At 38.9% G+C, this 26,876-nt stretch overlaps 1 protein-coding gene across 7 annotated transcripts in view; it reads right to left on the bottom strand.

The window, feature by feature from the left end:
• The window catches only part of LOC118280272 (fasciclin-3), a 186,007-nt gene that overhangs the window by 96,163 nt on the left and 62,968 nt on the right, over positions 1-26,876 (bottom strand). For all 7 annotated transcript variants that reach the window (XM_050702191.1, XM_050702189.1, XM_050702190.1 and 4 more), the window contains exon 2: positions 22,290-22,495. In XM_050702191.1, coding sequence (XP_050558148.1) covers positions 22,290-22,341 — 52 coding nt within the window. In that variant the 5' untranslated portion in view covers positions 22,342-22,495. The remainder of the gene's footprint in view (positions 1-22,289; positions 22,496-26,876) is intronic.

Raw genomic sequence — 26,876 nt, 5'->3', positions numbered from 1 at the left:
ACAAGTTTCTTAAAATTTAAGAAAGCTTGATAAAATATACTTTAGTATTTTAGCGACGCAAGCTGTCTTGTCAGTGCAGATAATATTGGCTAACCCAGACGATACATAGTCTATATATAACGTAAAGACATGTATATATATACTACTGAAGTATATAAAGCTTGTCTGCAACTAGAGGTGAACGCCCCGTCAGTCAATGCACTCGAGAAATCTTATTTAACTTATTTTACTTCAAAGAGTAAAATTATACTGTGCTACTACTCAAGAATTAAATTTTAAAATCATCAGATTGACTGGTCCATCTCTCAATTATAATATCACATATACTTTTTATGAGATATACCTTGCTTTTTTTTTACATCAACAGTCTATAAGTGGCCACTGCTGACCAAAGGCTTCTTCTCGCGCGAATGTTTGAGCATTAATCACCACGCTTGCTCAATGCGGGTTGGTGATTTCTAACTTATAATTAGAAATTATAAGCCCAGGTTTCCTCACGATGTTTTTCTTCACCGTTTGTTTAAAGGGAAAAATCCTTGAATGACTTCTCCCTTGGTTCGCCTTGATTAAGGGCGAGAGGGAGTGTCAGACTCTTACTGACTAAACACCACCCCGTTCCTACTCCTGCTTCGAGCCAAAGCCAGTAACCCGTTAAGTCTTCCACAACTCCAGATCGGCAAACAAGCAGACGGATCACCTGATGGTAAGCAATCACCGCCGCCCATGGACACTTGAAACACCAGAGGCGTTACAAGTGCGATGTTTGTACATTCTCTTTAAATATCAATATCAGAATCTGATGTTTGAAGTCTCTGATGATCAGAGACACTCTTCTAAACAAACCTAGGTATGTACTTAAGACATTGTGCGAGTGAGACAGAGAATAATAAAGAAAGAAATATTAAAAATACCCCATCTATGGTAATTGTGTGACTCATTGGGAAATTGTACCCACTCCCCTCCGTACTTGAGTATGCAGATATGGTATAATGTATTCATTGCAGACTTCTATATAGTTATAATAAAGTCTAACTGCCATACTCAGAGTCATTTAATGGTTACTTAACCCAGTCCTTAGCAATTATTTTCGATACAAAATCGTTACTAAGGATTAGTTTAAGTAATCATTAAATGTTTCTGAGTGCGGCAGTAAGTCAAAGTCATTTATTTCAATTAATCCTTAATGAGGCTCTTTTGTGACGTCAAATTGAATTGTTCGTCAGTCTGTCTGTCAGTGAAGCTAGCTAGCTCATAATAATACTAGCTTTCCTTTTGATACGTTAAACGAATTGTCCGTCAGTCTGTCTGTCAGTGAAGCTAGCTAGCTCGTAATAATACTAGCTTTCCGCCCGTGACTTCGCACGTGTAATGCAATACGTTAAGGTTATGGCACATAATTATAAAACTTCCTTTTGAATCACTTTATTAAAAAAAACCGCATCAAAATCCGTTGCGTAGTTTCAAAGATCTAAAAGCATACATAGGGACAGAGAACGGAGAGCGACTTTGTTTTATACTATGTTGGAATAAATTATAATTTCTAGCTAGCTGCAGTTGTGAATCATTGAATCATTGACCGACGTTGTTTCACGTCGGTATTCTGTGAGGCTGTAGTATCACTCCGAATAGAAACAGGGTAGTTTTTAGTCAGTAAGAGTGTCAAATTTTTATCTCCACAACTTGAGCGAAGCAACTGACAAAAGCTAGTATGGCTTAAAACAAAAGTTGTTCAATCTATTGCACTGTGTGTAGAACACAGGTACTTTGAATGCAATCCCTCTGTAATGTGTTCGCTTTGTGCGTCTTTGTGGGGTGAGCAGAGGTGCTGCCGTTAAATGACTAAGGAATGTGAGGATTTGTATGTAAATTGCCAAGTAATTTGCTTTTAGAAACACTAATTAGGTATTTAGTTATTTTGTAGTTAGATTGTTTAGTTTGGTTTCTTTGTTTTTGAGTAGGTTTCTAAGTTCTTAATTGTTTTAAGAAAAACTTTACCCCGTTCTAGAATTTTCTCCTGTGACGTGGGTGCGTTTACAAATAATGTTCACATCAAAGTCAAAGTCAAAATCATTTATTTCAAATAGACCAGGAAGGCACTTTTGAACGTCAAAGCAAATATAATAATATTAATAACGTCTGTCTGTCGGTCAGTCCTCTAGTGAAGCTATTTGCTCGTTCCAAAGTGTAGATTCCTATGGAGAAGAACGAGCAAGAAACTCCATAGGTTACTCTTTTTCAATCAGATTTACAATACAATTCTTGGTTACATTGTTTCGATTACTTCAGCTATGTGAGAACAATGTAAAACTAATATACAGTCAAAGCGACAGAAAAATACATACACATACACATGACACCCACACTAGAAACAACAATTTGTGGATCACGCAAGGAGTTGCTCTGTGCAAAAATCGAACCCGTGGCACCAACCGTGCAGGCAAACAACGTTACTAATATTATAAATGCGAAAGTTCGTGCGTAATTTTGTTACTCCATCACATTAAAACTGCTAAAGGGATCAGGATGAAATTTGGAACAGAAGTAGATTATGGTCTAGAATAACACATAGGCTAGTAAAGTATACTTAAAGTTTTGCATACATATCTACGAAGCAGCAATACTAATATGCTACAGTCCTGCTGACCCCCGTAACATATAGTTGGCCCGCGTCCAACCCCCGCCGGCCCAATATTGGAATACTTTGTCCGAGAGATATTATTTAACTAATACATAAAGTATTTGTAGTCGTGAAACTCATGTTTTCTTCAATTCAACATTGCTTTTGAAGATTGTGGCTATGTTAGGTTTGGTAGACTAGTTTAGGGGTAGGCAGAAAGGTGTTAATTGGAAAGACGCACTTCTATGTGGTCGATTAGAAATAAATGCTTTGATTATTGTATTTCGACAATTAATAAAGTCAAGAAAGGCATTTTGAACGCCAAAGGCAAGGAAAGTGTAACGGATTCGATTCCCGCACGGAGCAACTCTTTGTGTGATCCACAAATTGTTGTTCCGGGTCTGGGTGTCATGTGTATGTGAACTTGTATGTTTGTAAACGCACACACGACACAGGAAGAAACACTAGTGTGGAGCAAAGTTATAAAGAAGAAAAAAAAGTGATTTCATTTCAAGGCAGAGTATAATATATTGTTTTACCAGCTCTACTCCTCCCGTGGGTATTATAGAAAATATAAGCAGTTTAAGCACAAACAAAAAAGTTATTTCAATACATCAAACTAATCACAACATGACAATAGAATTCCAACTTTAACATAAAGTAAAAACGTTGTAAATCGATAAAAGAAATTCAACAGATATACGTTGATTTGCTGTTGTCTAAACAATATTTGTGTTTAACGTAGCATAAAAATCGTCACGCCACACTACTTGGGGGATCGACAGAGCATTGTTTAAAGTTTAAAAGTGTATTCTCATTTCTATTGCGTAAATACGGAAATGATTTGAGTGATGTAGTTTTAAAGTAGAGTAGAATACCAATATTGTCACCAACCTAACTCTTTTAGTGGGTGTGTGAGGCCGAAGTAACTAAACACTTGCCGCCTGCTAAACGTGGATATCTATTTTTTATAGTATAAGCCGGTAAACCAGCAGACGAATCACCTAAGCAGTTGCCGCCGCCTATGGACACTCGAAACACCAGAGGGGTTACAAGTGCGTTGCCGGCTTTGGGGGTTAGGAATTTAAGGGTTGTTGGGAAATCGGGGATTGGAAGTTTGGAAAGGGGGTAATTGGGCCTCCAGTAACCTCACTCACACAACGAAACACAACGCAAGCGTTGTTTCACGCCGGTGTACTGCTCAGCCGTGGTATCACTCCGGTGGAACCGGCCCATTCGTGCCGAAGCATGGCTTTCCCACACTTATCTGTGATGATGGACTGCAAGTATTCGGCTTCCTGCAGTGGATGTGATGAGGTACCAGTTTCGGAGTACGTGTGCCGCATGACGGCTCGCCGGCGGCTGCATTTGGAGCGTGACGTACGAGCAGACAGGGTTGATACAGAGACGTGTGAATATTGTTTATGTTATTTATTTTTTAGGACTGCCTCGTTGGTCGAGTGGTCGCAAGTGCGACTGTCGGACAAGGGGTCTCGGGTGCGATTCCCGGGTCGGGCAAAGTATTACTGGGCTTTCTCAAAAATAAAATTTCTCAATAGTAGCAAGGTGTCTGGAATTGTGTCCAGTACATGGCAATAGGCTCACCCCCTTTTATATGGGACTTATAACACAAATGGTGAAAAGTGGGTGTACATTGTATAGCGGCATTACGTGCCGTAATGAGCACCTCTGCCTACCCCTTCGGGGATAAAAGGCGTGACGTTGCTTTTTTGTAATTTTCTTTTTTATTAACAGTAAGCTGAAAGATAGATGTGGTGTAGCTTGAAAACTGCGACATCAGTACTCTTAGTATGAGTTTGCTTTACTTTGTACAAAAACGAAATAAGCACGCGTTCGGCGCTCTGATTGGTTGATTGATTCATGCCAACCAATCAAAGCACCCAAAGCGGTCTCCTTTCGTTTTCGTATTAAGGTAAGTTTAAAGATTTAAGCGTACAAAGGGACATAGGGACAGAGAAAGCGACTTTGTTTTATACTATGTAGTGAAGAAAACACTGGCAGCAGAGGCAGCCCTAGGTATGAGTGATTCACCAACTATGTAAGCAGCGTTTGTACGTAACTCGGTAACATATCGCTTACTTAAACCAGTGGCATCAGTAGTCCTGTCTCAGACAGACATAGTTCTGGCTTTAATATCACAGATCACTACATAGTATAAAACAAAGTCGCTTTCTCTGTCCCTATGTCCCTTTGTATGCTTAAATCTTTAAAATTACGCAAGGGATTTTGATACGTTTTTTTTTAATAGATAGAGTAATTAAGTGTGTTTTTCCACCAGATATGTGCTATGCTACATTGCTGTGGATGCGTTTGGCTTCCACCAATCATATTCATTGGTACACATAGCTTAACACTGGTGGAAACGGACTCAGATAAGCTTATGGAAAGATGCGTGCTATGGATGGCTTCGCTACTATCGATACATCGCATACTCGAGCTGCGTATCTTCCTCGCACAGCTACATAGCTTAGTATCAATGGCAACGGTGACACAGTTTCCCAACTTAGCTAATTACATCGTAGCATAGCTACATAGCTCCTATTGACGGTAGCGTATCATAATAGTTAGTTTAGGATTCGAAGATTTTTAGATTACCTTAGTCATAATTTTAAATGCGAATGCTTATGAGTTGGTGTGTATGTTTGTTGCTCAATCACGTCAAAACGGCTGATGGGATCGGGATGAAATTTGGAACAGTGGTAGATTATGGTCTGGAATAATACGTAAGATACTTTTTATCGCACGGGATCTTGGACATAGCCGCTGTTAGACGCTAGTAATTTTTAAAAATAAGTTAGAACTATATAAGTTACTAGAATTGGAACTTGAAACGGGATATATACCATGTTTTTCCAATTCTAGTGTTAGTGACCATGTCAGTTTAAAAACTTATAAATAAGTGACGTCACAAAGAAAATAAATTCAATGTTAATGACGTTACCCCAAACGAGAATCGAACCGACGACCTTCGCGAAACAATACACGAAGCATCCTTTTATAAAATTGACATTGAAATGAATCATTGTTCCGAAGCGTTTCAAATTGTGAATGGACTGACCGATTAGACGCATGTTCGGTTCCCGGTTCAGTAACAAACAATAGCATAACTGTATATAACAGTTTGGTGTAATTAGTTATAGAAATTAGGAGGGCTGGTTACTAGAGTGTAAACATGACTTAAGTAAAGGGGTTAGGCAGGGTAGTGTTTGAACAAAAAACATTACATAGGTACATGAGCCTACGGCTTTGTCCCTTAGTATACAGAGATTAATGAATTAATGAACACGACATTAATCTAATGTCGTGTTGGCCCGAAGGTTTAAGACGCCCACTTTTCATCAAGAGGGTGCGTGTTCGGAACCTACCAACTACAAGTACCAATGTGACTTTTTCTGAGTTATAAGTAAGTACCTAGGTAACACCACTGACAAACGGTGAAGGAAAACATCGTGAGGAAACCTGGGCTTATAATTTCTGATTATAAGTTTGAAATCACCAACCCGCATTGAGCAAGCGTGGTGATTAATGCTCAAACCTTCTCCGTGTGAGAAGAGGCCTTTGGTCAGTAATGGTCACTTGTAGAGGAAATTCAGGAACGGAATGCAAAACCTGTTGAATTACTTATTATAAAATAATAGACAAGCCAAACAAACTTGTATATTAGTTACCAAAAAGCCAAACTTTTATTCACACACTTGTTGCCACCTTGGCTCTCTGCCAAGCCCCTTTGCTAAAGCAATGGTCATACAATAAATAATTCCACTAACATAACATATCATTATACCTTTTGTTCCCTGAAAGGATAGAAGGGAATATAAGGCATAAGACCTTTTTTTATCTGTCACCACCCCTACTCTTCCCGCGGGTATCAACTAAAGGTCTAGGTTAGTTAGGCAATTTGCCTAACTGTTGTTCGTTGGTATTTCCTATCTATGTTTACAAATGTCTGTCTGTCTGTCTGTCTGAAAAAAACTTTACTGGAAACCGCATCAAAATCAGTTCTACCAAACGCGAGATAATCATCTACAAACATACATACAGGTTTAAAACTGAGAACCTTCTATTTTTTGAAGTCGGTTAAAAACAAACTTTCACACACACTTGTTGACACCCTGGAGCTCTGCCAAGCCCCTTTACTAAAGCCGTGATGATACACAGAACGTTCCATTTCACTCAAATAAGTGTTATAACTAGTTAAAGAACTTATGTCGTAGTTGTGTATCAAGAAACGTTACAATTGAGTTATACTCGAGTTGTTTAGGGATGGGACGTGTCGATAGAAGTGTAGTAATAGTATCGATAGTTTTTGGTTAATGTATATTATTTATACTGAGCTATAGAACTTTGGAACAAAAGGTTACCGGGGCTCCAGCTAAAAGCAGAAAAAGGAACAAGGTGGTTTTTAGTCAGTAAGAGACACTCTGACACTCCTTCTCGCTACACCCAAGGCGGGAGAAGACATTGGTAGATTTGCTACCTTAAAAAAAATATATGTTCACTGACGGAGAGACTGGCAAACCATTATTTATTTCTATATTTGTTGACATTTCAAGAGCACTTATTTAAGGTTATATTGTTACCGTAACAGTAACCAGTATTATAATATTTCAACCTTAACTCCTAACTTAGTAATTGCGCTTTCCATACTTGCAATAATCGACTTTTTAAGAGTGGGAGAGCCGTAATTCGGCGCAGCTGGGCCGGCTCGACCACAGTGATACCACGACCTCAAAGAAAACTGACGTGAAATAACGCTTCAAGTGTCCATGGGCGGTGCTTACCATCAGGTGATCCAACTGCTCGTTTACCGGCTTATACCATAAAAAAAACACAGAAATAGGACTTGTTATAAAATATAGCATTACATAAAATATACTTGCAATAATCGGGTAAACAAACCAAACCTAATTCACAATTACAACAACATTATAAAAACAATATTTCATAAACAAACAGACAAATAAATATGCAAAACTTTTCCTCCAAGCAGTATCTTACGTAAAACATTACAACTATAGCTATAGATCATTTGTAAATCCGTCCGTCCGTCAGTTTGTCCGTCACGCACAATTAAAGAATTACGCGATACTTCGTAGTATGCATTGTTACATGGGGAGAATCAATTTTATGTCCCAATTCTTGACGACTCGTTGTGACGCGCAAGACGGCCAATGGACGCAATAGACAGATATTTTGTTTGCTTGTTCATTTATTTTTTTAGAGTATAGTAAGTATGAGTTTGTTTCTCGGGGTCGGGCAAAGTATGAATGGCATTTTTCGGTGTTTCGAAAATTTCTCAGTAGTAGCACGGTGTCTGGAATTGTGCCCAGTGTATAGCAATAGGCTCACCCCCTATTACATGGGACTTATAACACAAATGGTGAAAAGTGTATGTACTTTGAACAGGAGTCGTAATGTGCACCTCTGCCTATACATTTAAGGATAAAATAGGCGTGACCAAAAGATTCGAATTAATGTGTGATGGCCCAGAGGTTTAAGACGTCCGCTTGTCATGCATGAGTGAGCTGGTTTTATTTTTCTTACAAAAACTTACTTTTGATTTAAAATCGCTTGACATAATTTCTAGGGTACGTTTTATACGTAGAAATTCGTATTTACACTCCTAAACTTTGATTCGTTTATTCTAAATATTGTTACCTTATATTACAAAATAAAAAATACGTGTCTAAGTAAAAAAAAAAAAAAAATTTCATTACCTAACTGACGGACTAAATAGATTTTTAATTTTCATACCCCGTCATCATCCCAATTTAAAAAAAAAACTATACAAATAATAATAACATTAGAACTTAAGACGGGATATTTACCATGTTCATTTATGTCTATGAGTTTCCGATATTTCGGCACTGTTGCAAGCGCCTCAGTTTAAAAACTTATATACAATAATAATATCGATAGTGACCACAACACTACATCCGAACAAAATGGCGTTAATGAAAAACCCGAGTGCGGTATATCGCGCCGCAAATTGTACCAATTTATACGTTTGTCACGGTACGCTCAGACGATAAGTGAAATAGTTTCGACTGGGGCCGTATTATGAACTTTTAAACATCCATGCAAGTTCCAGGCAATTCACTTCACGCCCGTAAACTGCCTGGTTAAAATTCGTATTATGACATACATTTATTAGGCCGCCTTCTGAATTGTTTACTCTGTCTATGGCTGGTTTGTAATGTTTGCCGGCGACGTTCGGAAGTATACATTTTTTATTTTCGGTAAGTTACGGTTTTCTTTTAGTATTGAAACATAAGATAATATATTTGTTGTGAAATATAAATCAAATAATATTGACCTTGGATAACAATTTAAATTGGACTTGTACGTTATGTGATATAGATATAGTTTCCGAACGCAGCTTGTACACTGCAGTTGATTCAACTCACTCAATCTCAATCACATGTTGGAAGGAATTGTGTACTGTGAGGAATGATCATCATTATCATTTAATTCTACTTTTACATTGAAAATGAAACAAAAAAAATACGTTTGTATCGATACAAATGCGCGGCACCGGCGCGTTTAAAAAACGTGGTGTGCATAGGCCATTAGAAGGAACAGGCACTAACCTTTTAAAAACTAAAAAAGGGACAGGAGGATATATAAATAAAACACCAATATTAGTATAAAATATGTATTAATCATCTTCAATAATTAGGAGAATGTCATCTTAGAATTGTGTAGGGGGTCGGGGTACGTATATTTTTTGCTTTCCCAACTGAGATACCATATTATACAGGCTGAGATGCACGCCACTGACGAATAACTGATAAAATCGCCTCATCTTCCAAAACTCTTCTGCCAACAGAGTTACTGCGAACAGTCGCAATCGTACAATTTACACAGCGATCCATGTCGTCAATATCCGATTGATAGGCTTAAACAGTTGTCCAAAATAGAGAGTCAGGTAATTTAGAGATGCAAGATCCGTCAAAAGTCCTTTATAAAGCCGAGGTCGTGGGGTTTAACAATAAAACATGGAAAATACGTGCGCACTCAGAACGAAACACAACGAACGAGTGTCATCTGTCAATCGGTGACTGACTGATGTCAGACAGAAGTGTTTTAAGAAGTTTAAATCACAGAGTACCGTTATACATAAATTATTATTTAGTTTTATAACTTAAGTTTTCTCGCTTCCTAGATAGAAACAAGGTACCATATTTTGTGATTTCCCTTAGAAAAATATGACGGTTTTTTAAATATACATTTCAACTAGTTAACTGCTGGGCCCAAAAGTCCCCTTCTCCTTTATTTGCAATTTTATTCGGTTGTAACAAGTACTTGTTGAATTTTTATTTTCGATTTTCAATTTTTGTTTTCTTATTTCTATGAGTAGCCGGTGCACCTCTTCCTTGGTAATGCCACGTCACCCACGTGAACATTCATGCCTGAGGTGGTATATTCTCCATTGTAGTTTCGGATTTCGTCAGACAATAAAAGCCTCTTCTGTTGATGTCGATGGGAAGTTTTGGCTCATCTTCTGGATGTTTTTGCAATTGATGTTTTTTTTATGTTTTTTGCACAGACATGAGGTTTAAGCACATCGCAAAGATTCGGATCCTCGGTAAGCCTATACCTTTTAACCAATTCACGGTCATCGATCGAGAATGGGTCACATTGTTAGCGTATTTTACGCTGTATGGCCATTTGGCGCCTCGGCTCCTCGTCACTACTTGCCAAAAAATCAAATATTACCAATTCCTCACACATTATGATAAAAACACTAAATAAAAACCCTAAAACAAACTTTTCAAGACTAAGCAATTCAGTTTAAGCTGCAAGTAAGACGCTTTTATTGAATTGTTTTGAAAGTCGTAATTTGACAACTAACATGGGAATTGAAACGTCAAAATAGCGTTCATAATACGCGTAAACGCCAGCCAGCCAGCCAAAAGTCGTGCAGAAATCGGTCTGTGTTGTCACGTGACCACTGACTGGCTGGCAATAGTGTTCATAATACGAATTAGCCGGGCAATTCATTTCACGGCGTAAACTGACTGGAAATAAGAGTTCATAATACGGCCCCTGTACAGTTTTACGAGTTATATTTCATAGTTTTTTAACTTATTCTTGTAATGTATTGAGATGGAATTTTTAAGGGGGGAAAATCATTCAATGGCTTCTCCCGCCCAGGGCGAGGCGAGAGAGAGTGTCAGACTCTTGCTGACTAAAAACCACCCCGTTTCTACTCCTGCTTTTCGAGCCGGAGCCCCGGTAAACCCGCTAGGTAGTCCACAGCTCTGAATCAGGCATTAGCCCTATTGGGCCCCATCTGTGATGGTCTGATGACTCACCCTCGCTCCGCACCATGGCCTGAACCAATGCTGGACCCGGAGAGATACCGAAACAAACTCAGAGGTCATGGTCTCTTTAGTACATAACATAACTACCCACCGTACAGTTGGAGGGAAGCCTTAATTATGTTCTATTATTTACCTGAAACAATAAGAGAATAAACATTAGATAAGTAAGTACATAAATTAAACAACAACGTTATTTTTTGTTAGAAGGTATATAATGCAGTAATTTTAATAAATCGAATTAAAAAATAGAGACTGACTTGTATGTAGACGACTAAGTCACGCCATTTATCCCCGGAGGCGTAGGCAGAGGTGCACATTACGGCACGTAATGTAAAATGTACACCTACTTTTCACTATTTGTGTTAAAGTCCCATGTAATAGGGGGTGAGCCTATTGCCATATACTGGACACAATTCCAGACTCCGTACTACTGAGAAATTTTCGTAAGTCTTTGACTGCCAATAGAAAACTGTTGAAGGCAAATCCTCCGCTAACGTCGGTCACCGGTGACCACCACGGCGTTCAATGTTTTAACCGAAAAAGCCCAATAATACTTTGCCCGACCAATGAGGCAGTCAGTTAATTATTCCAGTGTCCACAAAAAACATTAACAAATAGTTTGTGAAACACCATTTGTCAGTTTTATTAGTATTTTGTAGAACGGTTACATTGGGAGAGGTGTGCTTGGCTGCCTCGCTGTAATGGCGGCGAGTTTGCACGTAGTTGCACGTGTCCATTGTCATACGACACGACACGATACGGTACGGTAGGAGATGACGGATAAGTATTTAGAAGTGGTTGCGCTGAAAATTTTATTTAAGTAATGTCATTTCTTAGGTAAAAATTGCACGTTCGGTGTAGTAGCTGGGCAATCAGCTGCCTAGTGATTAAGAATGCTTTAGATCACAAAACAAGACATTATAAAACAAACTGATCATCAGAGCGCATAGAAACAATTTTGTTTTTTTGCCTTGTATAAGCCGGTATACGACCAGACGTATCACTTGATGGTAAGCAATCGCCGCCGCCCATGGACACTTAAAACACCAGCAGAGGTGTTACATTGCGTTGCCGGCCTTTTGGAGGTTAGGAATTTAAGGGTTGTTGGGAAATCGGGGTTTGGGAAGGGGGAAATTGAGCCTCCGGTACCTTCACTAACACAACGAAAAACAACGCAAGCGTTGTTTCACGTCGGTGTACTGCTCGGCCGTGGTATCACTCCGGTCGAGCCAGTCCAAGCATGCAAATTGAATGACGTACCGTACCGTACGAAACAATGTACACAAACTACAACACCAAGTCCACTGTAAAAACATTTCGTTTCACAAGCAATAAGTCTACAATTTCCATTCGTGCCGCCTTTAAACAACTACAGGCGCCTCCATGGTAATTTTGGAAGAAGAAAGTTAAAAAAAGCGAAACAAATAATCTATTTTTCCTTTCGGCCTCTTGCAATGTTAGAGTAACTTGAGCTTTGTAGGACGAAGCTACATTATACTGTCACTTTACTTAAAAACTCTCACATTATCCTCTATTTCATTGTCTGGACTTTAAAAGAGACTATGACCTCTGAGTTTGTTTCGGCATTTCTTCTCAGAGTAGTCGGATAGGAAATGCCGGTCTCATCTAGTTATTTAAGAGATTGACGTGTAAAAGTGTTATTTTGTAACCAACTTGCTGAAATAAATATCATTTAAAAAGTATGCAGTATAAAGAAAATGGGAAGAGGAAAAATAGAGGTATGTCACCTACTATTTTATGGGAAAACGAGCAGACGGATCATCTGATGGTAAGCAATCGGCACATATTGGCACCCGCAAAGACCCACTACGAAGATGTAATAGCTAAGCTATGAAACTATGTGACCGTTTCCACTGATACTAAGCTATGTAGCTGTGCGAGGAAGATGCGCAGCTCGAGTATAAGATGTATCGATAGTAGAGAAGCCATACATAGCACACATCTATAGCACGCATCCATAACACGCACCCATAGCATCCATAACGCGCATCCGTAACACGCATCCATATTTCCATATAAAAATCACAGCTTATCTAAGTCTGTCTCCACCAATACTTAACTATGTGTACCAATAAATATGATTGGTGGAAGTCAAACGCATCCACAGCAACGTAGCATAGCACATCTCTACCTAGCGAGTTTACCGGGGTTCCGGTTCCAAAGCAGGAGAAGGAACGGGGTGGTTTTTAGTCAGTAAGAGTCTGAAACTCCCTCCTCCGCCTCGCCCAAGGCGGAAGAAGTCATTGGATGACTTTCCCTCCTCAAAAAAAAAACATAGCACATCTCTGGTGGAAAGCAACCTAATCCTTTTTATAACCTGTAAAAGATAGCATATATGTATACATATACATATACATACATATATATACCTATATGAAACCACCTACATCTCCCCTTGATATCAAAAAGGTGTAAGCACATTTCATAAATAATGTCGGGCCATATTTCAATCGACGTATTTTTTTTATATTCCGAAACGTATCACGTATATACGTCATATCCGTCGCACAGATGGGAAATGACGTCACATTTCTTATGTCACTTATACAGGGTGGGAATAAAGGGTGATGTATTGGGTACAGGGTGGTTGAGTTTTAAAAAGGTTTTCTGGGGGTGGGTTGGGTGAGTGGGAAGGTATTGGAATGGTTGTTTTTTTTTAAGATGTGAAATAAAGGTTATTAAGTTAGTTTATTTTTAAATAGTGTGAAATATGACTGTTAGGATAGCGTGTCGAACGTGTCGCGGGTTCGATTCTCGCACGGAACAACGTTTTGTATGAAACACAAATTGTTGGTGTCATGTGTATGTGAACTTGTATATTTGTAAACGCACACACGATACAAGAGAGAATCCTAGTGTGTGGGCACCATTTTTATTTATTTTTTTAATGAAAAGAATGCTTTCCATTTAAAAACAATCAGCGTTAACCATAAACATATATTATATCACCCCAAAAACATATACCAAACGAAAAAAAAACAATATCCCACTCCCATTACCTAGAACAAAACAAAACCAGTATTTGAACAATTACCTAGGCAACCTAGGTAACCTAATAGCTAGGTCTTATTATGCTAATCACGTAATAGTACCGGTGAGTCAGTTTCGTGACCGACTGCCGTTGCAGTAACTGACTCATCAGTTGCATTGTCGGTGATGTAAAAACCGCGTAATGCAGGTATACTGCATTTTGTATTGTTACCGATTTGAATGGATTTTGGCTATTGTTTCAGTTGTTATAGCTATTATCACCATTTATGTCGTGGTGGCCTGTGTTTAAGACGCTCGCTTCAGGCTTTGCACCGTGGGGGCTAAGCAGATTGCACACTACAGTTCCATTTATTGGGAACCTTTGCGAACAAAAATGAACGAATGAAATGAAGTACTTTCTAAAATTCTTTTGAGTGCACGGTCGACGAGGTGTCTTGGTAACCGGCTTCCGCGCAAACGTGTAGTGGGTTCGATTCTTGCACGGAAGCAACTCTTTGTAAAGTGATCCACAAAAACCGTTGTTCCGGGTCTGGGTGTCACGAGTGTTCCTCGATGTGAACCGGTATATTTGTAAACGCACCCACGACATTAGGAGGAAATCCATGTGTTTGATTTGAAGAATGTTTAGTTTTAAAAAAATTTTGGCTAATAGACTCATTGATAAATGGTGAAGGAAAACATAGTGAGGAAACCTGGGCTTATAGTTTCATAATTATAAGTTTGAAATCCGCCAACCCGCATGTCTGAGCAAGCGTGGTGATTAATGCTCAAACCTTCTCTTTACGCTGTGAGAAGAGGCATCTTTGGGTCAGCAGTGGACAGATATAGGCTGTTGATGTACGAAAAATGTACGTATTAATCATGACTTCTACTGAAAAAGTACACCCTGTGCCAGTACCGGTTTATGTGTCGCGCAGAATGCCTGTTCATGAATATGAGCCTCTAGCATGGCTTGAGACTAGTCGAGTTCCTCGTCAAACAGTTACGTGAGTAAGCCGATAACATAATAATTAATTTAGCATGTCTCACAAAGGATTGGTCACCAACATACAATCAAACTTGATTGGTTCAATAATATCATTGACATTGTATGATGATTCAGGAACCTGAGTCATAGGATCCTATGACGCACCATCACGTTGTAATAGGTTAAGGTTATAAGTTTTTTTTAAGACTGCCTCGTTGGTCGAGTGGTCGCAAGTACGACTGCCGAACAAGGGGTCTCGGGTTCGATTCCCGGGTCGGGCAAAGTAGTAGCACTGAGTCTGGAATTGTGTCCAGTATATGGCAATAGGCTCACCCCTTATTACATGGGTATTATAACACAAATGGTGAAACGTGTGTGTACATTGTATAGCGGCATTACGTGCTGTAATGTGCACCTCTGCCTACCCCTTCGGGGAAAAAAAGGCGTTGGGTTGCGATACATTGCATACTCGAGCTGCGCATCTTCCTCGCACAACTACATAGCTTAGTATCAGTGGAAACGGTCACATAGTGTCACAGCTTAGCTATTATATCTTCGTAGCATAGCTACATAGCACATCTCTGGTGGAAAAGCACCCAAAGGCACCATTTCCTTATAAAACTAAAAAGCATAAAGAACCTAGTTAAAAAAATCAGGACGCCCGCAGATCATCGTACCCTATCTCTGCAAATGAATTTCGACCTTAATTAAACTAGTAACTAAGTAAAAAATCGTTCACCAAAATGGTATATCTTGATCTGCTTTGTCAAACGAAATTCGACCATATTTCAACTGCTGTAAAGTTGAAAATATTTACAGAAGTAGTATATCTTGATCTGCTTTTACAAACAATATTCGACCATATTTTAACTGACCAAAGTCGAAAATATTTACAAAAGTGGTATATCTTGATCTGCTTTGTCAAACCAAATTCGACCATATTTCAACTACTGTAAAGTTGAAAATATTTACAGAAGTAGTATATCTTGATGTGCTTTGTCTCAAACGAAATTCGACCATATTTCAACTGCTGTAAAGTTGAAAATATTTACAGAAGTAGTATATCTTGATCTGCTTTTGTCTATATCTGAGTCATAGCCTAGACTAGCCTTAGTCATTAAGTACGTGACCTAACGGAGCACGGTACGTGGGTTCGAGTCCAAATCAATTACATCTAGCCTTTGTAATTAAAGTGTTTTTTTTAACTAGTTAATTTAGTTCAACTCTGCTGGTTATTTGAACCGTATTTGAAAAAGTGCAACTTGCAACGTCGCGCCTTTTATCCCCGAAGGGGTATGCAGAGGTGCACATTACGGCACGTAATGCCGCTATACAATGTACTCACACTTTTCACCATTTGTGTTATAAGTCCCATGTAATAGGAGGTGAGCCTATTGCCATATACTGGACACAATTCCAGACTCCGTGCTACTACTGAGAAATTAGAATTGGAACTTAAAACGGGATATTTACCATGTTTTTCAATTTTAATGAGTTTCCGATATTTCGGCACTGTTGCAAGCGCCATGATCACGGATAAACTGTTTATAGTGTTAGTGACCATGTCAGTTTAAAAACTTATACTGAGAAATTTTCGAAAAACCGAAAAAAAAACCCAGTAATACTTTACCCGACCCGGGAATCGAACACGAGACCCCTTGTCCGGCACTCCCATTTGCAACCACTCGGCCAACGACGCAGTTATAGAACCACCTAATAATAAAATCATGGCATGATAAAAAAAAGGTAACTTTACGACCACCTCTGCCTACCCCAACATACCCTTGACACTGCACTTCACGCTATTAATGGAAAGGAAGTCAGCAGGTATGTTTACGTTGGCATTCCTGTTTTATGTCAGGCGTGAGTTGTGTTTGTGTTGTATAATAGTAACACCCTGTGTTGTAGTAGAGGAGTTTGTCTATTATAGTAGGGGAGCCCACGATGGTAAATTTTGATTTACCAGAGCATCGTATGGACCTCCTTTTTTTTAAGGGGAGAAAATCATCCAATGACTTCTCCCTCCTTGGGCGAGGCGAGAGGGAGTGTCAGACTCTTACTGACTAAAAACCACCCCGTTCCTACTCCTACTTGTCGAGCCGGAGCTCCGGTAACCCGTTAGGTAGTCCGCAGCTCATCGTAGGGACCTACTGGATTTTAAATACAGTGTGGAAATCACTCATATGTTTTAACTGTCGGACAAGGGGTCTCGGGAATCGATTCCCGGGTCGGGCAAAGCATTGCTGGGCTTTTTCGGTTTTTCGAAATAGTAGCACGGAGTCTGGAATTGTGCCCAGTATATGGCAATAAGCTCACCTCCTATTACATGAAACAAATGGTGAAAAGTGGGTGTACATTGTATAGCGGCATTACGTGCCGTAATATGCACCTCTGCCTACCCCTTCGGGGATAAAAGGCGTGACGTTATAAGTAAGTAAGTAAAAAACCCAACTTCCAAAAAACGCTCGAAGCCAATTAGAAAAAAAAATGGTAAAAAAAAAGTATAGAACAAGCAACCTGTAGCTACCTCTGTAAATGTTTATGTTACAAGTTAAAACTGACTTCGTAAACATACCGACAGAGTTGTCTGTGCTCGGTTACCGAAAAAAAAATATGATAGGGCTGTCAAGATATCAAACGGAATTATGTTTTTTAATTTTTTTTTTTTGTTTGTTCAAAAATGGGTTTCATTCTATGAAATTGTTGTTGTTTCAAAATTGTAAAATACAATGTAGGTATCTAGATAATTTTATTTTGTGGTTTTTACAAAGTGTATATCCGATAGTCAATTTTATATTTTTTACCTACTTTAATACATTTACCGACTTCAAAAAAGGAGGAGGTGATATTGTTTTTTTTTTTATTGACTTGAATCGGTAAAACTTGTTGACTGCCTTGTTCGGTCTAGTGGTCGCAAGTGCGACTTCCGGACAAGGGGTTACGTGTTCCATTCCCGCGTCGGACAAAGTAACACTGGGTTTTTTTCGAAAATTTGTGAGTAGCACTTTTACCAAATGGCGAAAAATGGGTGTACATCGTATAGCGGCATTATGTGCCGTAATGTGCAATAACATCTACTCTAGGAAACGGCGATTACTTACCATCAGGTGATACGTCTGCTCATTTACCGGCCATAAAAACAACTCCAAGCATGACTGAAAATTCAGAATACCTAACCAAGTTCCATATTCAGATTCACACACTCATCTTTGGCAACTGACTGAGTGACTGACACTGAACTGATGCGAGCAGAATGCATAATGCATGTCAGTATTGACTGACGGTGCGGTCTGATGTGTGCGGTGCAAGGACCTAGCTATATTGATTGAGTTATGTCTGTGATAGACATACATACATACATATCGTCACGCCTTTAATCCCCGAAGGGGTAGGCAGAGGTGCACATTATGGCACGTAATGCCACTGTACAATGTACACCCACTTTTCACAAGTTATGTTGTAAGTCCCATGTAATAGATGATGAGCCTATTGCCATATACCGGGCACATTTCCAGACTCCGTGCTACCACTGAGAAGTTTTCGAAAAACCGAAAAAAGCCCAGTAATACTTCGCCCGACCCGGGAATCGAACCCGAGACCCCTTGCCCGGCAGTCGCACTTGCAACCACTTGGCCAACGAGGCAGTATTTGTGATCGACATTTGGTTATAAAGAGGTAAGTAGGAGTGGATTCAGACTATTTTTGTTTATAAATCACATATTTGTTATCACCTTGGCTGGCGATATACGAAAATAAGCGAAATTGGTCCAGTAGGTAAGCCAAAAACTATATTGTTTGTTTGTTTTTCTTTTTAAAAAAAACGTTGCCCCAAACTAGGATTTTCTCCTGTGTCGTGGGTGCGTTTACACACATACAAGTTCACATACACTTGACACCCAGACCCGAAACAACAATTTGTGATTCACTTAAAGAGATGTTCCGTGCGGGAATCGATTATGCTTCTGTGGACGAGTACTACTTGTAGTTTCATTTAAAGCATATGAGTGATCTCCATACTGTATATAACGTAAGTCAAATTATATCAGTGTAAAAACCGGCTTTTAAGAATTCTATTTAAATATACTTCGGCTAGCTGACGTCTGAGATAAAAATACATACATAGCATACATTATGTATATGTATATACATATAATTATCATAAATATGTACAAGACCATTCAAGTTCCTTTGACATTACGTCATACAACATATAACTATGTCATACAATTCCGTATAATACCTCTCTTACTACACTCAACATAGTAACATAGTAGCCTTTTATTCTCACAAGTAGACAGAAAAAAAACACTCGAATTAAGAACCTCCTCCATTTTTGTAAGTCGGTTAAAGATCAAATGTTTCACTTTTCTCCGTTATTTTAGGGTTCCGTTTCTGTCTGTCTGTCCGTCCGTACGATAGGACTAAAGACATCAAGGTTTGTAAAACCATTTTCGTCAAATCAATCGTTTGAAAGATAGACTAACTTATAAAATAAGAGAGAGTTACAAGTATATGCTGAAGATTTCAATGGAAACTTTCAACGAAAATTGGTTTGAACCAGATAACATTATTAGTTTTTAAGAAATACATAATACATTTAATAAAAACAAGTATAAGTTTATCGTTCATACAAACACTATGTAAAACCAAGTTATTTTATAACTTTTATATTATGTCATCTACTTGCTGTTACGGAACCCTTCATGGGCAAGTCCGACTCGCACTTGGCCGGTTTTTTAATAGATAGAGTGATTCAAGAGGAAGTTTTATATGTATAATACATGCATAATATATCACCATTACACCCATGCGAAGCTGGGGCGTGTATAGTCTAGGACAATATGTCAATTTGCCGCATAACTCAACATCAAGCTGAAATTTCCCGAAGGAGTAAGCACAGATATTGCTTGTTGTAATATTAATACATAATATACACTATCTAAGCCCAGCCCAGAGGTCATTCTTACGTTGTTTTTTATTTTCTCATATAAGACAACAATACTTAGATAAAAACGAATCAAACGTACTCAAAAGTGACGTCACGCGATATTTCAAATCGATATATCTTCGAAAACATTTGTTTCTATAATAAAATAAAGAATTACATTGTGTAATGTTTTAAAATAATCTACAAGACGGACATTGAAATAAAACTTTTTTGTTTTTTTTTTGTTTTTTAAACGTCTTTATTATTATGACTACTTACACATTATTTACAACTTAAAACACCTAAAAAAAGGAATAAAAACTAACTTGAAACTAAAATAAAAAAAATGTCATCAACTTTATTTCACTTTAAAATTTCGGTCGGTGACAACCCTATGCTTTAAAAAAAAGTGAACAAAACCATTCCCAGTGTTTAGGACACGGCGGAAGACATTGTTTGTGTCTGTCTGTCGATGACAGAAATTATCGTTTTAAACATAACACAGTAACACGGGTCCGGCCGGGATAATAAACTAGTCTTGGGTGAATTAACAAGGGTAAGGTATAACGTCACGCCATTAATCCCCGAAGAGGTAGGCAGAGGTGCACATTATGGCACATAATGCCAATGTACACCCACATTCCATAGTTTATGTTGTAAGTCCCATGTAATAGGTTGTGAGCCTATTGCCATATACCGGGCACGTTTCCAGACTCCGTGCTACTACCGAGAAATTTTTCGAAAATCCGAAAAAAAGCCCAGTAATTCTTTGCCCAACCCGGGAATCGAACCCAAGACCCCTTGTTCGGCAGTCGCACTTACAACCACTCGGCTAATGAGGCAGTCAAGAAAAAAACATACCGGCCGAATTGAGAACCTCCTTTTTGGGAAGTCGGTTAAAAACCGAAAATTGCGCCTACAATATCATGTTACCGCATAAAGTAAGGAAAGACAGTCTAAAAATAAAACACATAATACAGAAATATGAAGAAAACACAAGATGCTTAAATTGACGAAAATGTACAATAGGCTCACTGAGTTGTATGCCTTCGCCCGCGGAATACAAATGCGACAGAAATAAATATTACAAGTCTATTCCCAATATGGCGGCGCGGTGTCTTCCCGCCAATATCTTTATTATTGTATATTTAAAGTCAAAGTAAGACTGCCTCGTTGGTCGAGTCGTCGCAAGTGCGACTGCCGAACAAAGGGTCACGGATTCGTTTTCCTTATTGGGCAAAATATTAGTGGGCTTTATTCGGATTTACGAAAATTTCTCGGAGTCCAATAGAAAAATCGGTCCACAAATGGCAGAATAATCGGTGAACAAATTAAAAAAAGTAACTTAACCGAACTTAGTACCTCCTCCTCTTGGAAGTCGGTAAAATACAGTATGTTAAGTAACAGAGGGCGTTCCTTTAAACTCGTTAATCTATATCTATACTAATACTATACTAATATTATAAAGCTGAAGAGTTTGTTTGATTGTTTGTTTGTTTGAACGCGCTAATCCAAAAATAGTGGTCCGATTTGAATAATTATTTTTGTGTTGGATAGCTCATTTATCGAGGAAGGCTAAAGGCAATAAAATATCACGCTTTGACCAATAGGAGCCAAGTAGAGCGGGTGAAACCGCGCGGAAGTAACTAGTACTGTATATAACTACGCTATTTTGCTTCATTTTGCCAAGCCAAGTAAGAAGTAATTTTTCGTCTACCACAACATACTAAAGCCTTATGACGCATAAAAACAGTCGTAAGCTGCAGCGTTGAGCTGCTTCGGCCAACTTCGGCTACCTTCGGATAATGTCGGCAGTCAACTCATAAACCTCTAAATTGGATGTTATGGGAGTCAATTTTTATGTAGATATGCGTAAAACAGTTCCTCAGTACTTTATTTATAACGCTTAACTTTCTTTTTATAGTATAAGCCGGTAAACGAGCAGATGGATCACCTGATGGTAAGCAATCGCCACCGCCCATGGACACTTGAAACTCCAGAGGCGTTACAAGAGCGTTGCCGGCCTTTTGGGAGTTAGGAATTTAAGGGTTGTTGGGGAATCGGGGATTGGGAACATTGGGAAGGGAGTAATTGGGCCTCCTGTAACCTCACTCACACAACGAAACACAATGCAAGCGTTGTTTCACGTCGGTTTTCTGTGAGGCCGTGGTATCACAGCCCATTGGTGCCGACTGCCGAGGCATGGCTTGTTTCAAGTGTCCATGGGCGGCGGCAATTGCTTACCATCAGGTGATACGTCTGTTCGATCACCAGCGTGTTTCATATAAAAAATATTGGTTTAATGAAAGAGAAAACTAAAAAGTAACTTTAAAATTATGTAACAGTCACCATAATTCGTGCGTCATGACCGGGTCAAACATTTTAATCACAAAAAAAGTTAAAAAGAAGCCAACATACCTGACACAACAACAGCCAAAAGCAATCCAAAAAGAGCGGGAACAACAGCCATCTTGAAAATCACTATTTCAAATTAACCAATCACAGATCACTTATAGAACCAGCATACTAGGCGATGCGTTCGAAACGGACAATTAACCGGTTTGAACCAGAACTTTTTCTGTCTTGCTCACACTTGCGGCGAAAGTATTGTTGTCTCCTTCACTCTGTAACAAAAAAAGAAAAAATTAGAGAGAGATAGACACGGTGTTTTCTAACGTAATAGGAGGCTGTAAGGAAGAATAGGGAAGATGACTAATTTTTATTTCAATGTCCGTCTTGTAGATTATTTTAAAACATTACACAAGTATTTTTAATTTTCTTACGGAAAAAAATACTTCCGAAGATTATATCGATTTCAAATAACGCGTGACGTCACTTCTAGGTTCATTTTATACGTAGAAATGACGTAAATCCGAACGAAAGTTCGCAATAAATAGAATTGTAGTATGCAATTTGCGAAGTTTTTTCGTTCCTTCGTTGAATTAGAGTAGGCCCCCAGTAGCCCAGTAATATTAGACGTATGAGTAAAATCGCCGGTCGTAAAAAACAAAGCCTTATAAAGCCTCTTTGACCAACCTCTATACCCACCGGCTGTTTGTCTATGATGAAGCCATCAATTTAGAGGGAGAGGTTATATTATTAAGACAACTCAGTGGCATGGAGTATGATCTACAGAGTACAGATCCATTTTATTTATTACTAACGACCCGCCCCAGCTTCGCGTGGGTGCAATGGTGATATATTACGCATGTATTATACATATAAACCTTCCTCTTGAATCACTCTATCTATTAAAAAAACCGCATCATAATCCGTTGCGTAGTTTTAAAGATTTAAGCATACAAAGGGACATAGGGACAGTTCCTTTTTCTATTTAATGGTTATATCTCGCCTGATGGTAAGTGATGATGCGGCCTACGATGGAGCACGTCTGCCCATAAGCAACCTATTCACTCGGGCTTTGAAGACACCCAGGTTATACCCATCAGGAAACACAGACTCCGGCAAGGAGTTCCACTCCCTAGCAGTTCGCACAAGGAAGCTTGAAGCAAAGCGCTTCGTGCGAGTGGGTGGGATATCTACCATGAAACGGTGACGCCTCGTCGATTGTCTTGTGGTTCGATGATGGAAAGGACTAGGGGGAATCAAGTTGTGCAATTCCCCCGCACACTCTCCGAAATGTATCCGGATATTTTATGTATAATAATATATATTAAATGTTTTATTTTATAATTAAATATTTAACAATGTAATCAACAAGGATGAAAATAAATAAATAATAATAATATGTATTCCATAGTTGTAGTATGTTGCCAATATCAATTACTCCATGATTTATTCAATCCAAATGCTGGGTACAAAAACAGCGCCAAATATACACTGAAAATGTAATAACTTTTTAATTTACTCTCTAGCTAGTGTGTCATTCTGTCAATGGACTGTCATTCTTGATATTTTTTTGAGATGGCGGTGTATTGGATTCGTTTCTATTTAGTAATTTTACTTTTAATAATATCTTTACAAGGTGCAATGATGGGTCATCCCACGCCCGTTTATCTACCAGTAAACATCGACGACGAAACTTTCAACGCAATCATCACACAAAGACCGGACTTAAAGTACATCTTAAAAGAACAGAGAAAGAACCAACTTCTTCACCACAATCAGATGCCTTACTTACTGAAGAAGAAAAATGGAAGTACTGAATATGTAAAGGCCAAGCAAAAACCCATACTGTTGGTCGAAAACGATGACGATGACATTACCAAACCTTTGAGCGACTACAATGACGGTCGCACTACAGTGGATATAGACCCGACACTAGTGATCGAACCGGACCGCATGATGTATCAAAAGTATAAGAAAAGACGGTCAAACTCAACAGCTAAACGAAGATTTAAAGGCCCGTCCAGAAGAGGCTGGGAACTGCGATGGTGGCCAAGAACCCATGAGCAATATGCCTGGGATAACTCCTGGTGGGCAGCAAACTGCTACAACTGTTGGGCATACAACCGCGGCGGCATTCATCGCAACCATTTATGTCATACAGCGTTCCATTCACAAAATTGGGTGTATAGGACACAGAAGAGATATTTTCGCACAGTTTGTTACTACAACTGGGAGTATCGGCTGGAAATGTATTGGAAGTATAAAACTTACTTGTGGTACGGCGAGTATGAATACTGGCACACGCGTGGGTTAACATTACACCGAATGGGACCATTTACAAAAGGTTGCATGAAGAGGTATTCGGATGTCGGTGAGATATTTACCGTGCGTGCTTGTCGCGGCTATTGGCCGCAGTATATAGGTGGTATTTTGGAAAATAGACAGATTAGAATGGATTTTTGGATTTCGCGTCATGACAATAGTACTTGTAGAGTATCTCACCATGCATCTATTATACCATTTCATCGCGGGATTTCTCTGTTCGGTCGCTTCCATTCCTGCTCGTGCCTCGGCCGGTATTGCAACAGTTGTACCGCCAACAATGTTTATATGCCGTTACTCATCATTGCATTTTTGTTAATTAGTAATCAAATAAAGATATATTTATTATAACATTTAGAGAAAATACCTACTCTTTTTTTTCCAACGTCACGCCTTTAATCCCCTTTAATGAATTAATTTTCAGTTAATCTATCCGTGGTGGATGTCTATGGATAGGTCTTTAAAGACATTAAGGTTTCTAAAACTATTTTTAGTCAATATCAATCGGTTGGAACGAGCTGTCATTATAATTTTTTAAGAAACTTATATTATTATGTCATCTACTATGCTACACACTACAGCTATGTTTTTTTTATGGAAAAATGCGTGCTATGGATGGCTTCTCTACTATCGATACATCGCATACTCGAGCTACATAGCTTAGTATAAATGGAAACGGTCAAATAATTTCACAGCGTAGCCATTATATCTTCGTAGCATAGCTACATAGCACATCTCTGGTGGAGAAGCAGCCTAAAACTAATGTTTCAGTGTCGCCCCTCCAGCTACCATTAAGCAATACATTTGTTTTACAAGTTTCCCCTTTAATCCCCCCCCCCCCTACTACACAGGGACAATTCAATTGCAGAAGTAAAGGACACTTGTGGCCATCTTGGCTTTTCAAATTATTATTAATCTAATTTTACTTTATCCTTGAAATTATGACTTGTGTGTAGCAGCTCATGTAGTGTAGATGTCCAGTCAACAAGGATGTAGCGAGGTTGACTGTCCAGGCGACACACGTACTTGGGTATCGTCATGAGCTAATGTTCACATGTAAACAGCAGCTCATGTAGTGTAGATGTCCAGTCAACAAGGATGTAGCGAGGTTGACAGTCCAGGCGACACACGTACTTAGGTATCGTCATGAGCTAATGTTCACATGTAAACAGCAGCTCATGTAGTGTAGATGTCCAGTCAACAAGGATGTAGCGAGGTTGACTGTCCAGGCGACACACGCACTTAGGTATCGTCATGAGCTAATGTTCACATGTAAACAGCAGCTCATGTAGTGTAGATGTCCAGATAATACGAAACTCATTACTCACCTATATTGTAAAGTCGGTGTATACCTAACATTGACGTCGGTGCATTGACTCGGTAGTTAGTGTTTATTTGTATGTCCCACCCGTTCTCACGAACATGTGCGGTGCCGATAGCAAAATAAATTTGAGAGAGCGCAGTGTGTTGACTGAACGTGACTGTTTATTTTGCTGACGATACAAAATCGGTTTTTTTATTTAGATTCACAGAGGATTTTATGTCTAATTTTGGTTTCGGTAGCGACTGCTTTTAAATTAATTTACAGGAGTGAACGACTTTACTAGACACTACAGACACCCAATATATTATGTCACTTGTGCATGTAATAATGATATTATCAAATATCGCGTTTGTTATTTCAACGAGTAAATAAACATACGAGTGCGTTTATTTATTTTTGTGTGATGAAACAAATAAACAATGAGATATATACAAGTATATAGAAGTTTACAAATAAATATAGCTTGATTTTTTTTGTTTATGGGATAGGTGGCAAACGAGCAAACGAGTCACCTGATGGTAAGCGATCAGCGCCGCCCATTGACACCCGCAACACCAGAGGAGTTATAAGTGCGTTGCCAGCCTTTTGGAGATATAGAAGGTGGGTTTTAATCTTTTGATCTCCCATACACATTTAAATACGATCCATTTGAATACCTAAACTCTTCAATTGTGAGTTAAACAAGCTGATGTTTCACAAAAATTAAGCTACACGAAGCGCTTCGCTTCAAGCTTCCTTGTGCGAACTGCTAGGGTGTGGAACTCCTTGCCGGAGTCTGTGTTTCCTGATGGGTATAACCTGGGTGTCTTCAAATCCCGAGTGAATAGGTTGCTTATGGGCAGACGTGCTCCATCGTAGGCCGCATCATCACTTACCATCAGGCGAGATAGCGACCAAACGTCGACCCATCAAATGTAAAAAAAAAATACCAGTGTAACCTGACCGTCGAATGTACGAATAGACCATACCAAGCGAGACCATGATATACTGGTTCTTTACAGCTCAAGTTA

This window comes from Spodoptera frugiperda, chromosome 21 (genome assembly GCF_023101765.2).
Source record: "Spodoptera frugiperda isolate SF20-4 chromosome 21, AGI-APGP_CSIRO_Sfru_2.0, whole genome shotgun sequence".
NCBI lineage: Eukaryota > Metazoa > Arthropoda > Insecta > Lepidoptera > Noctuidae > Spodoptera > Spodoptera frugiperda.
This window is presented reverse-complemented; position numbering and strand designations above follow the sequence as displayed.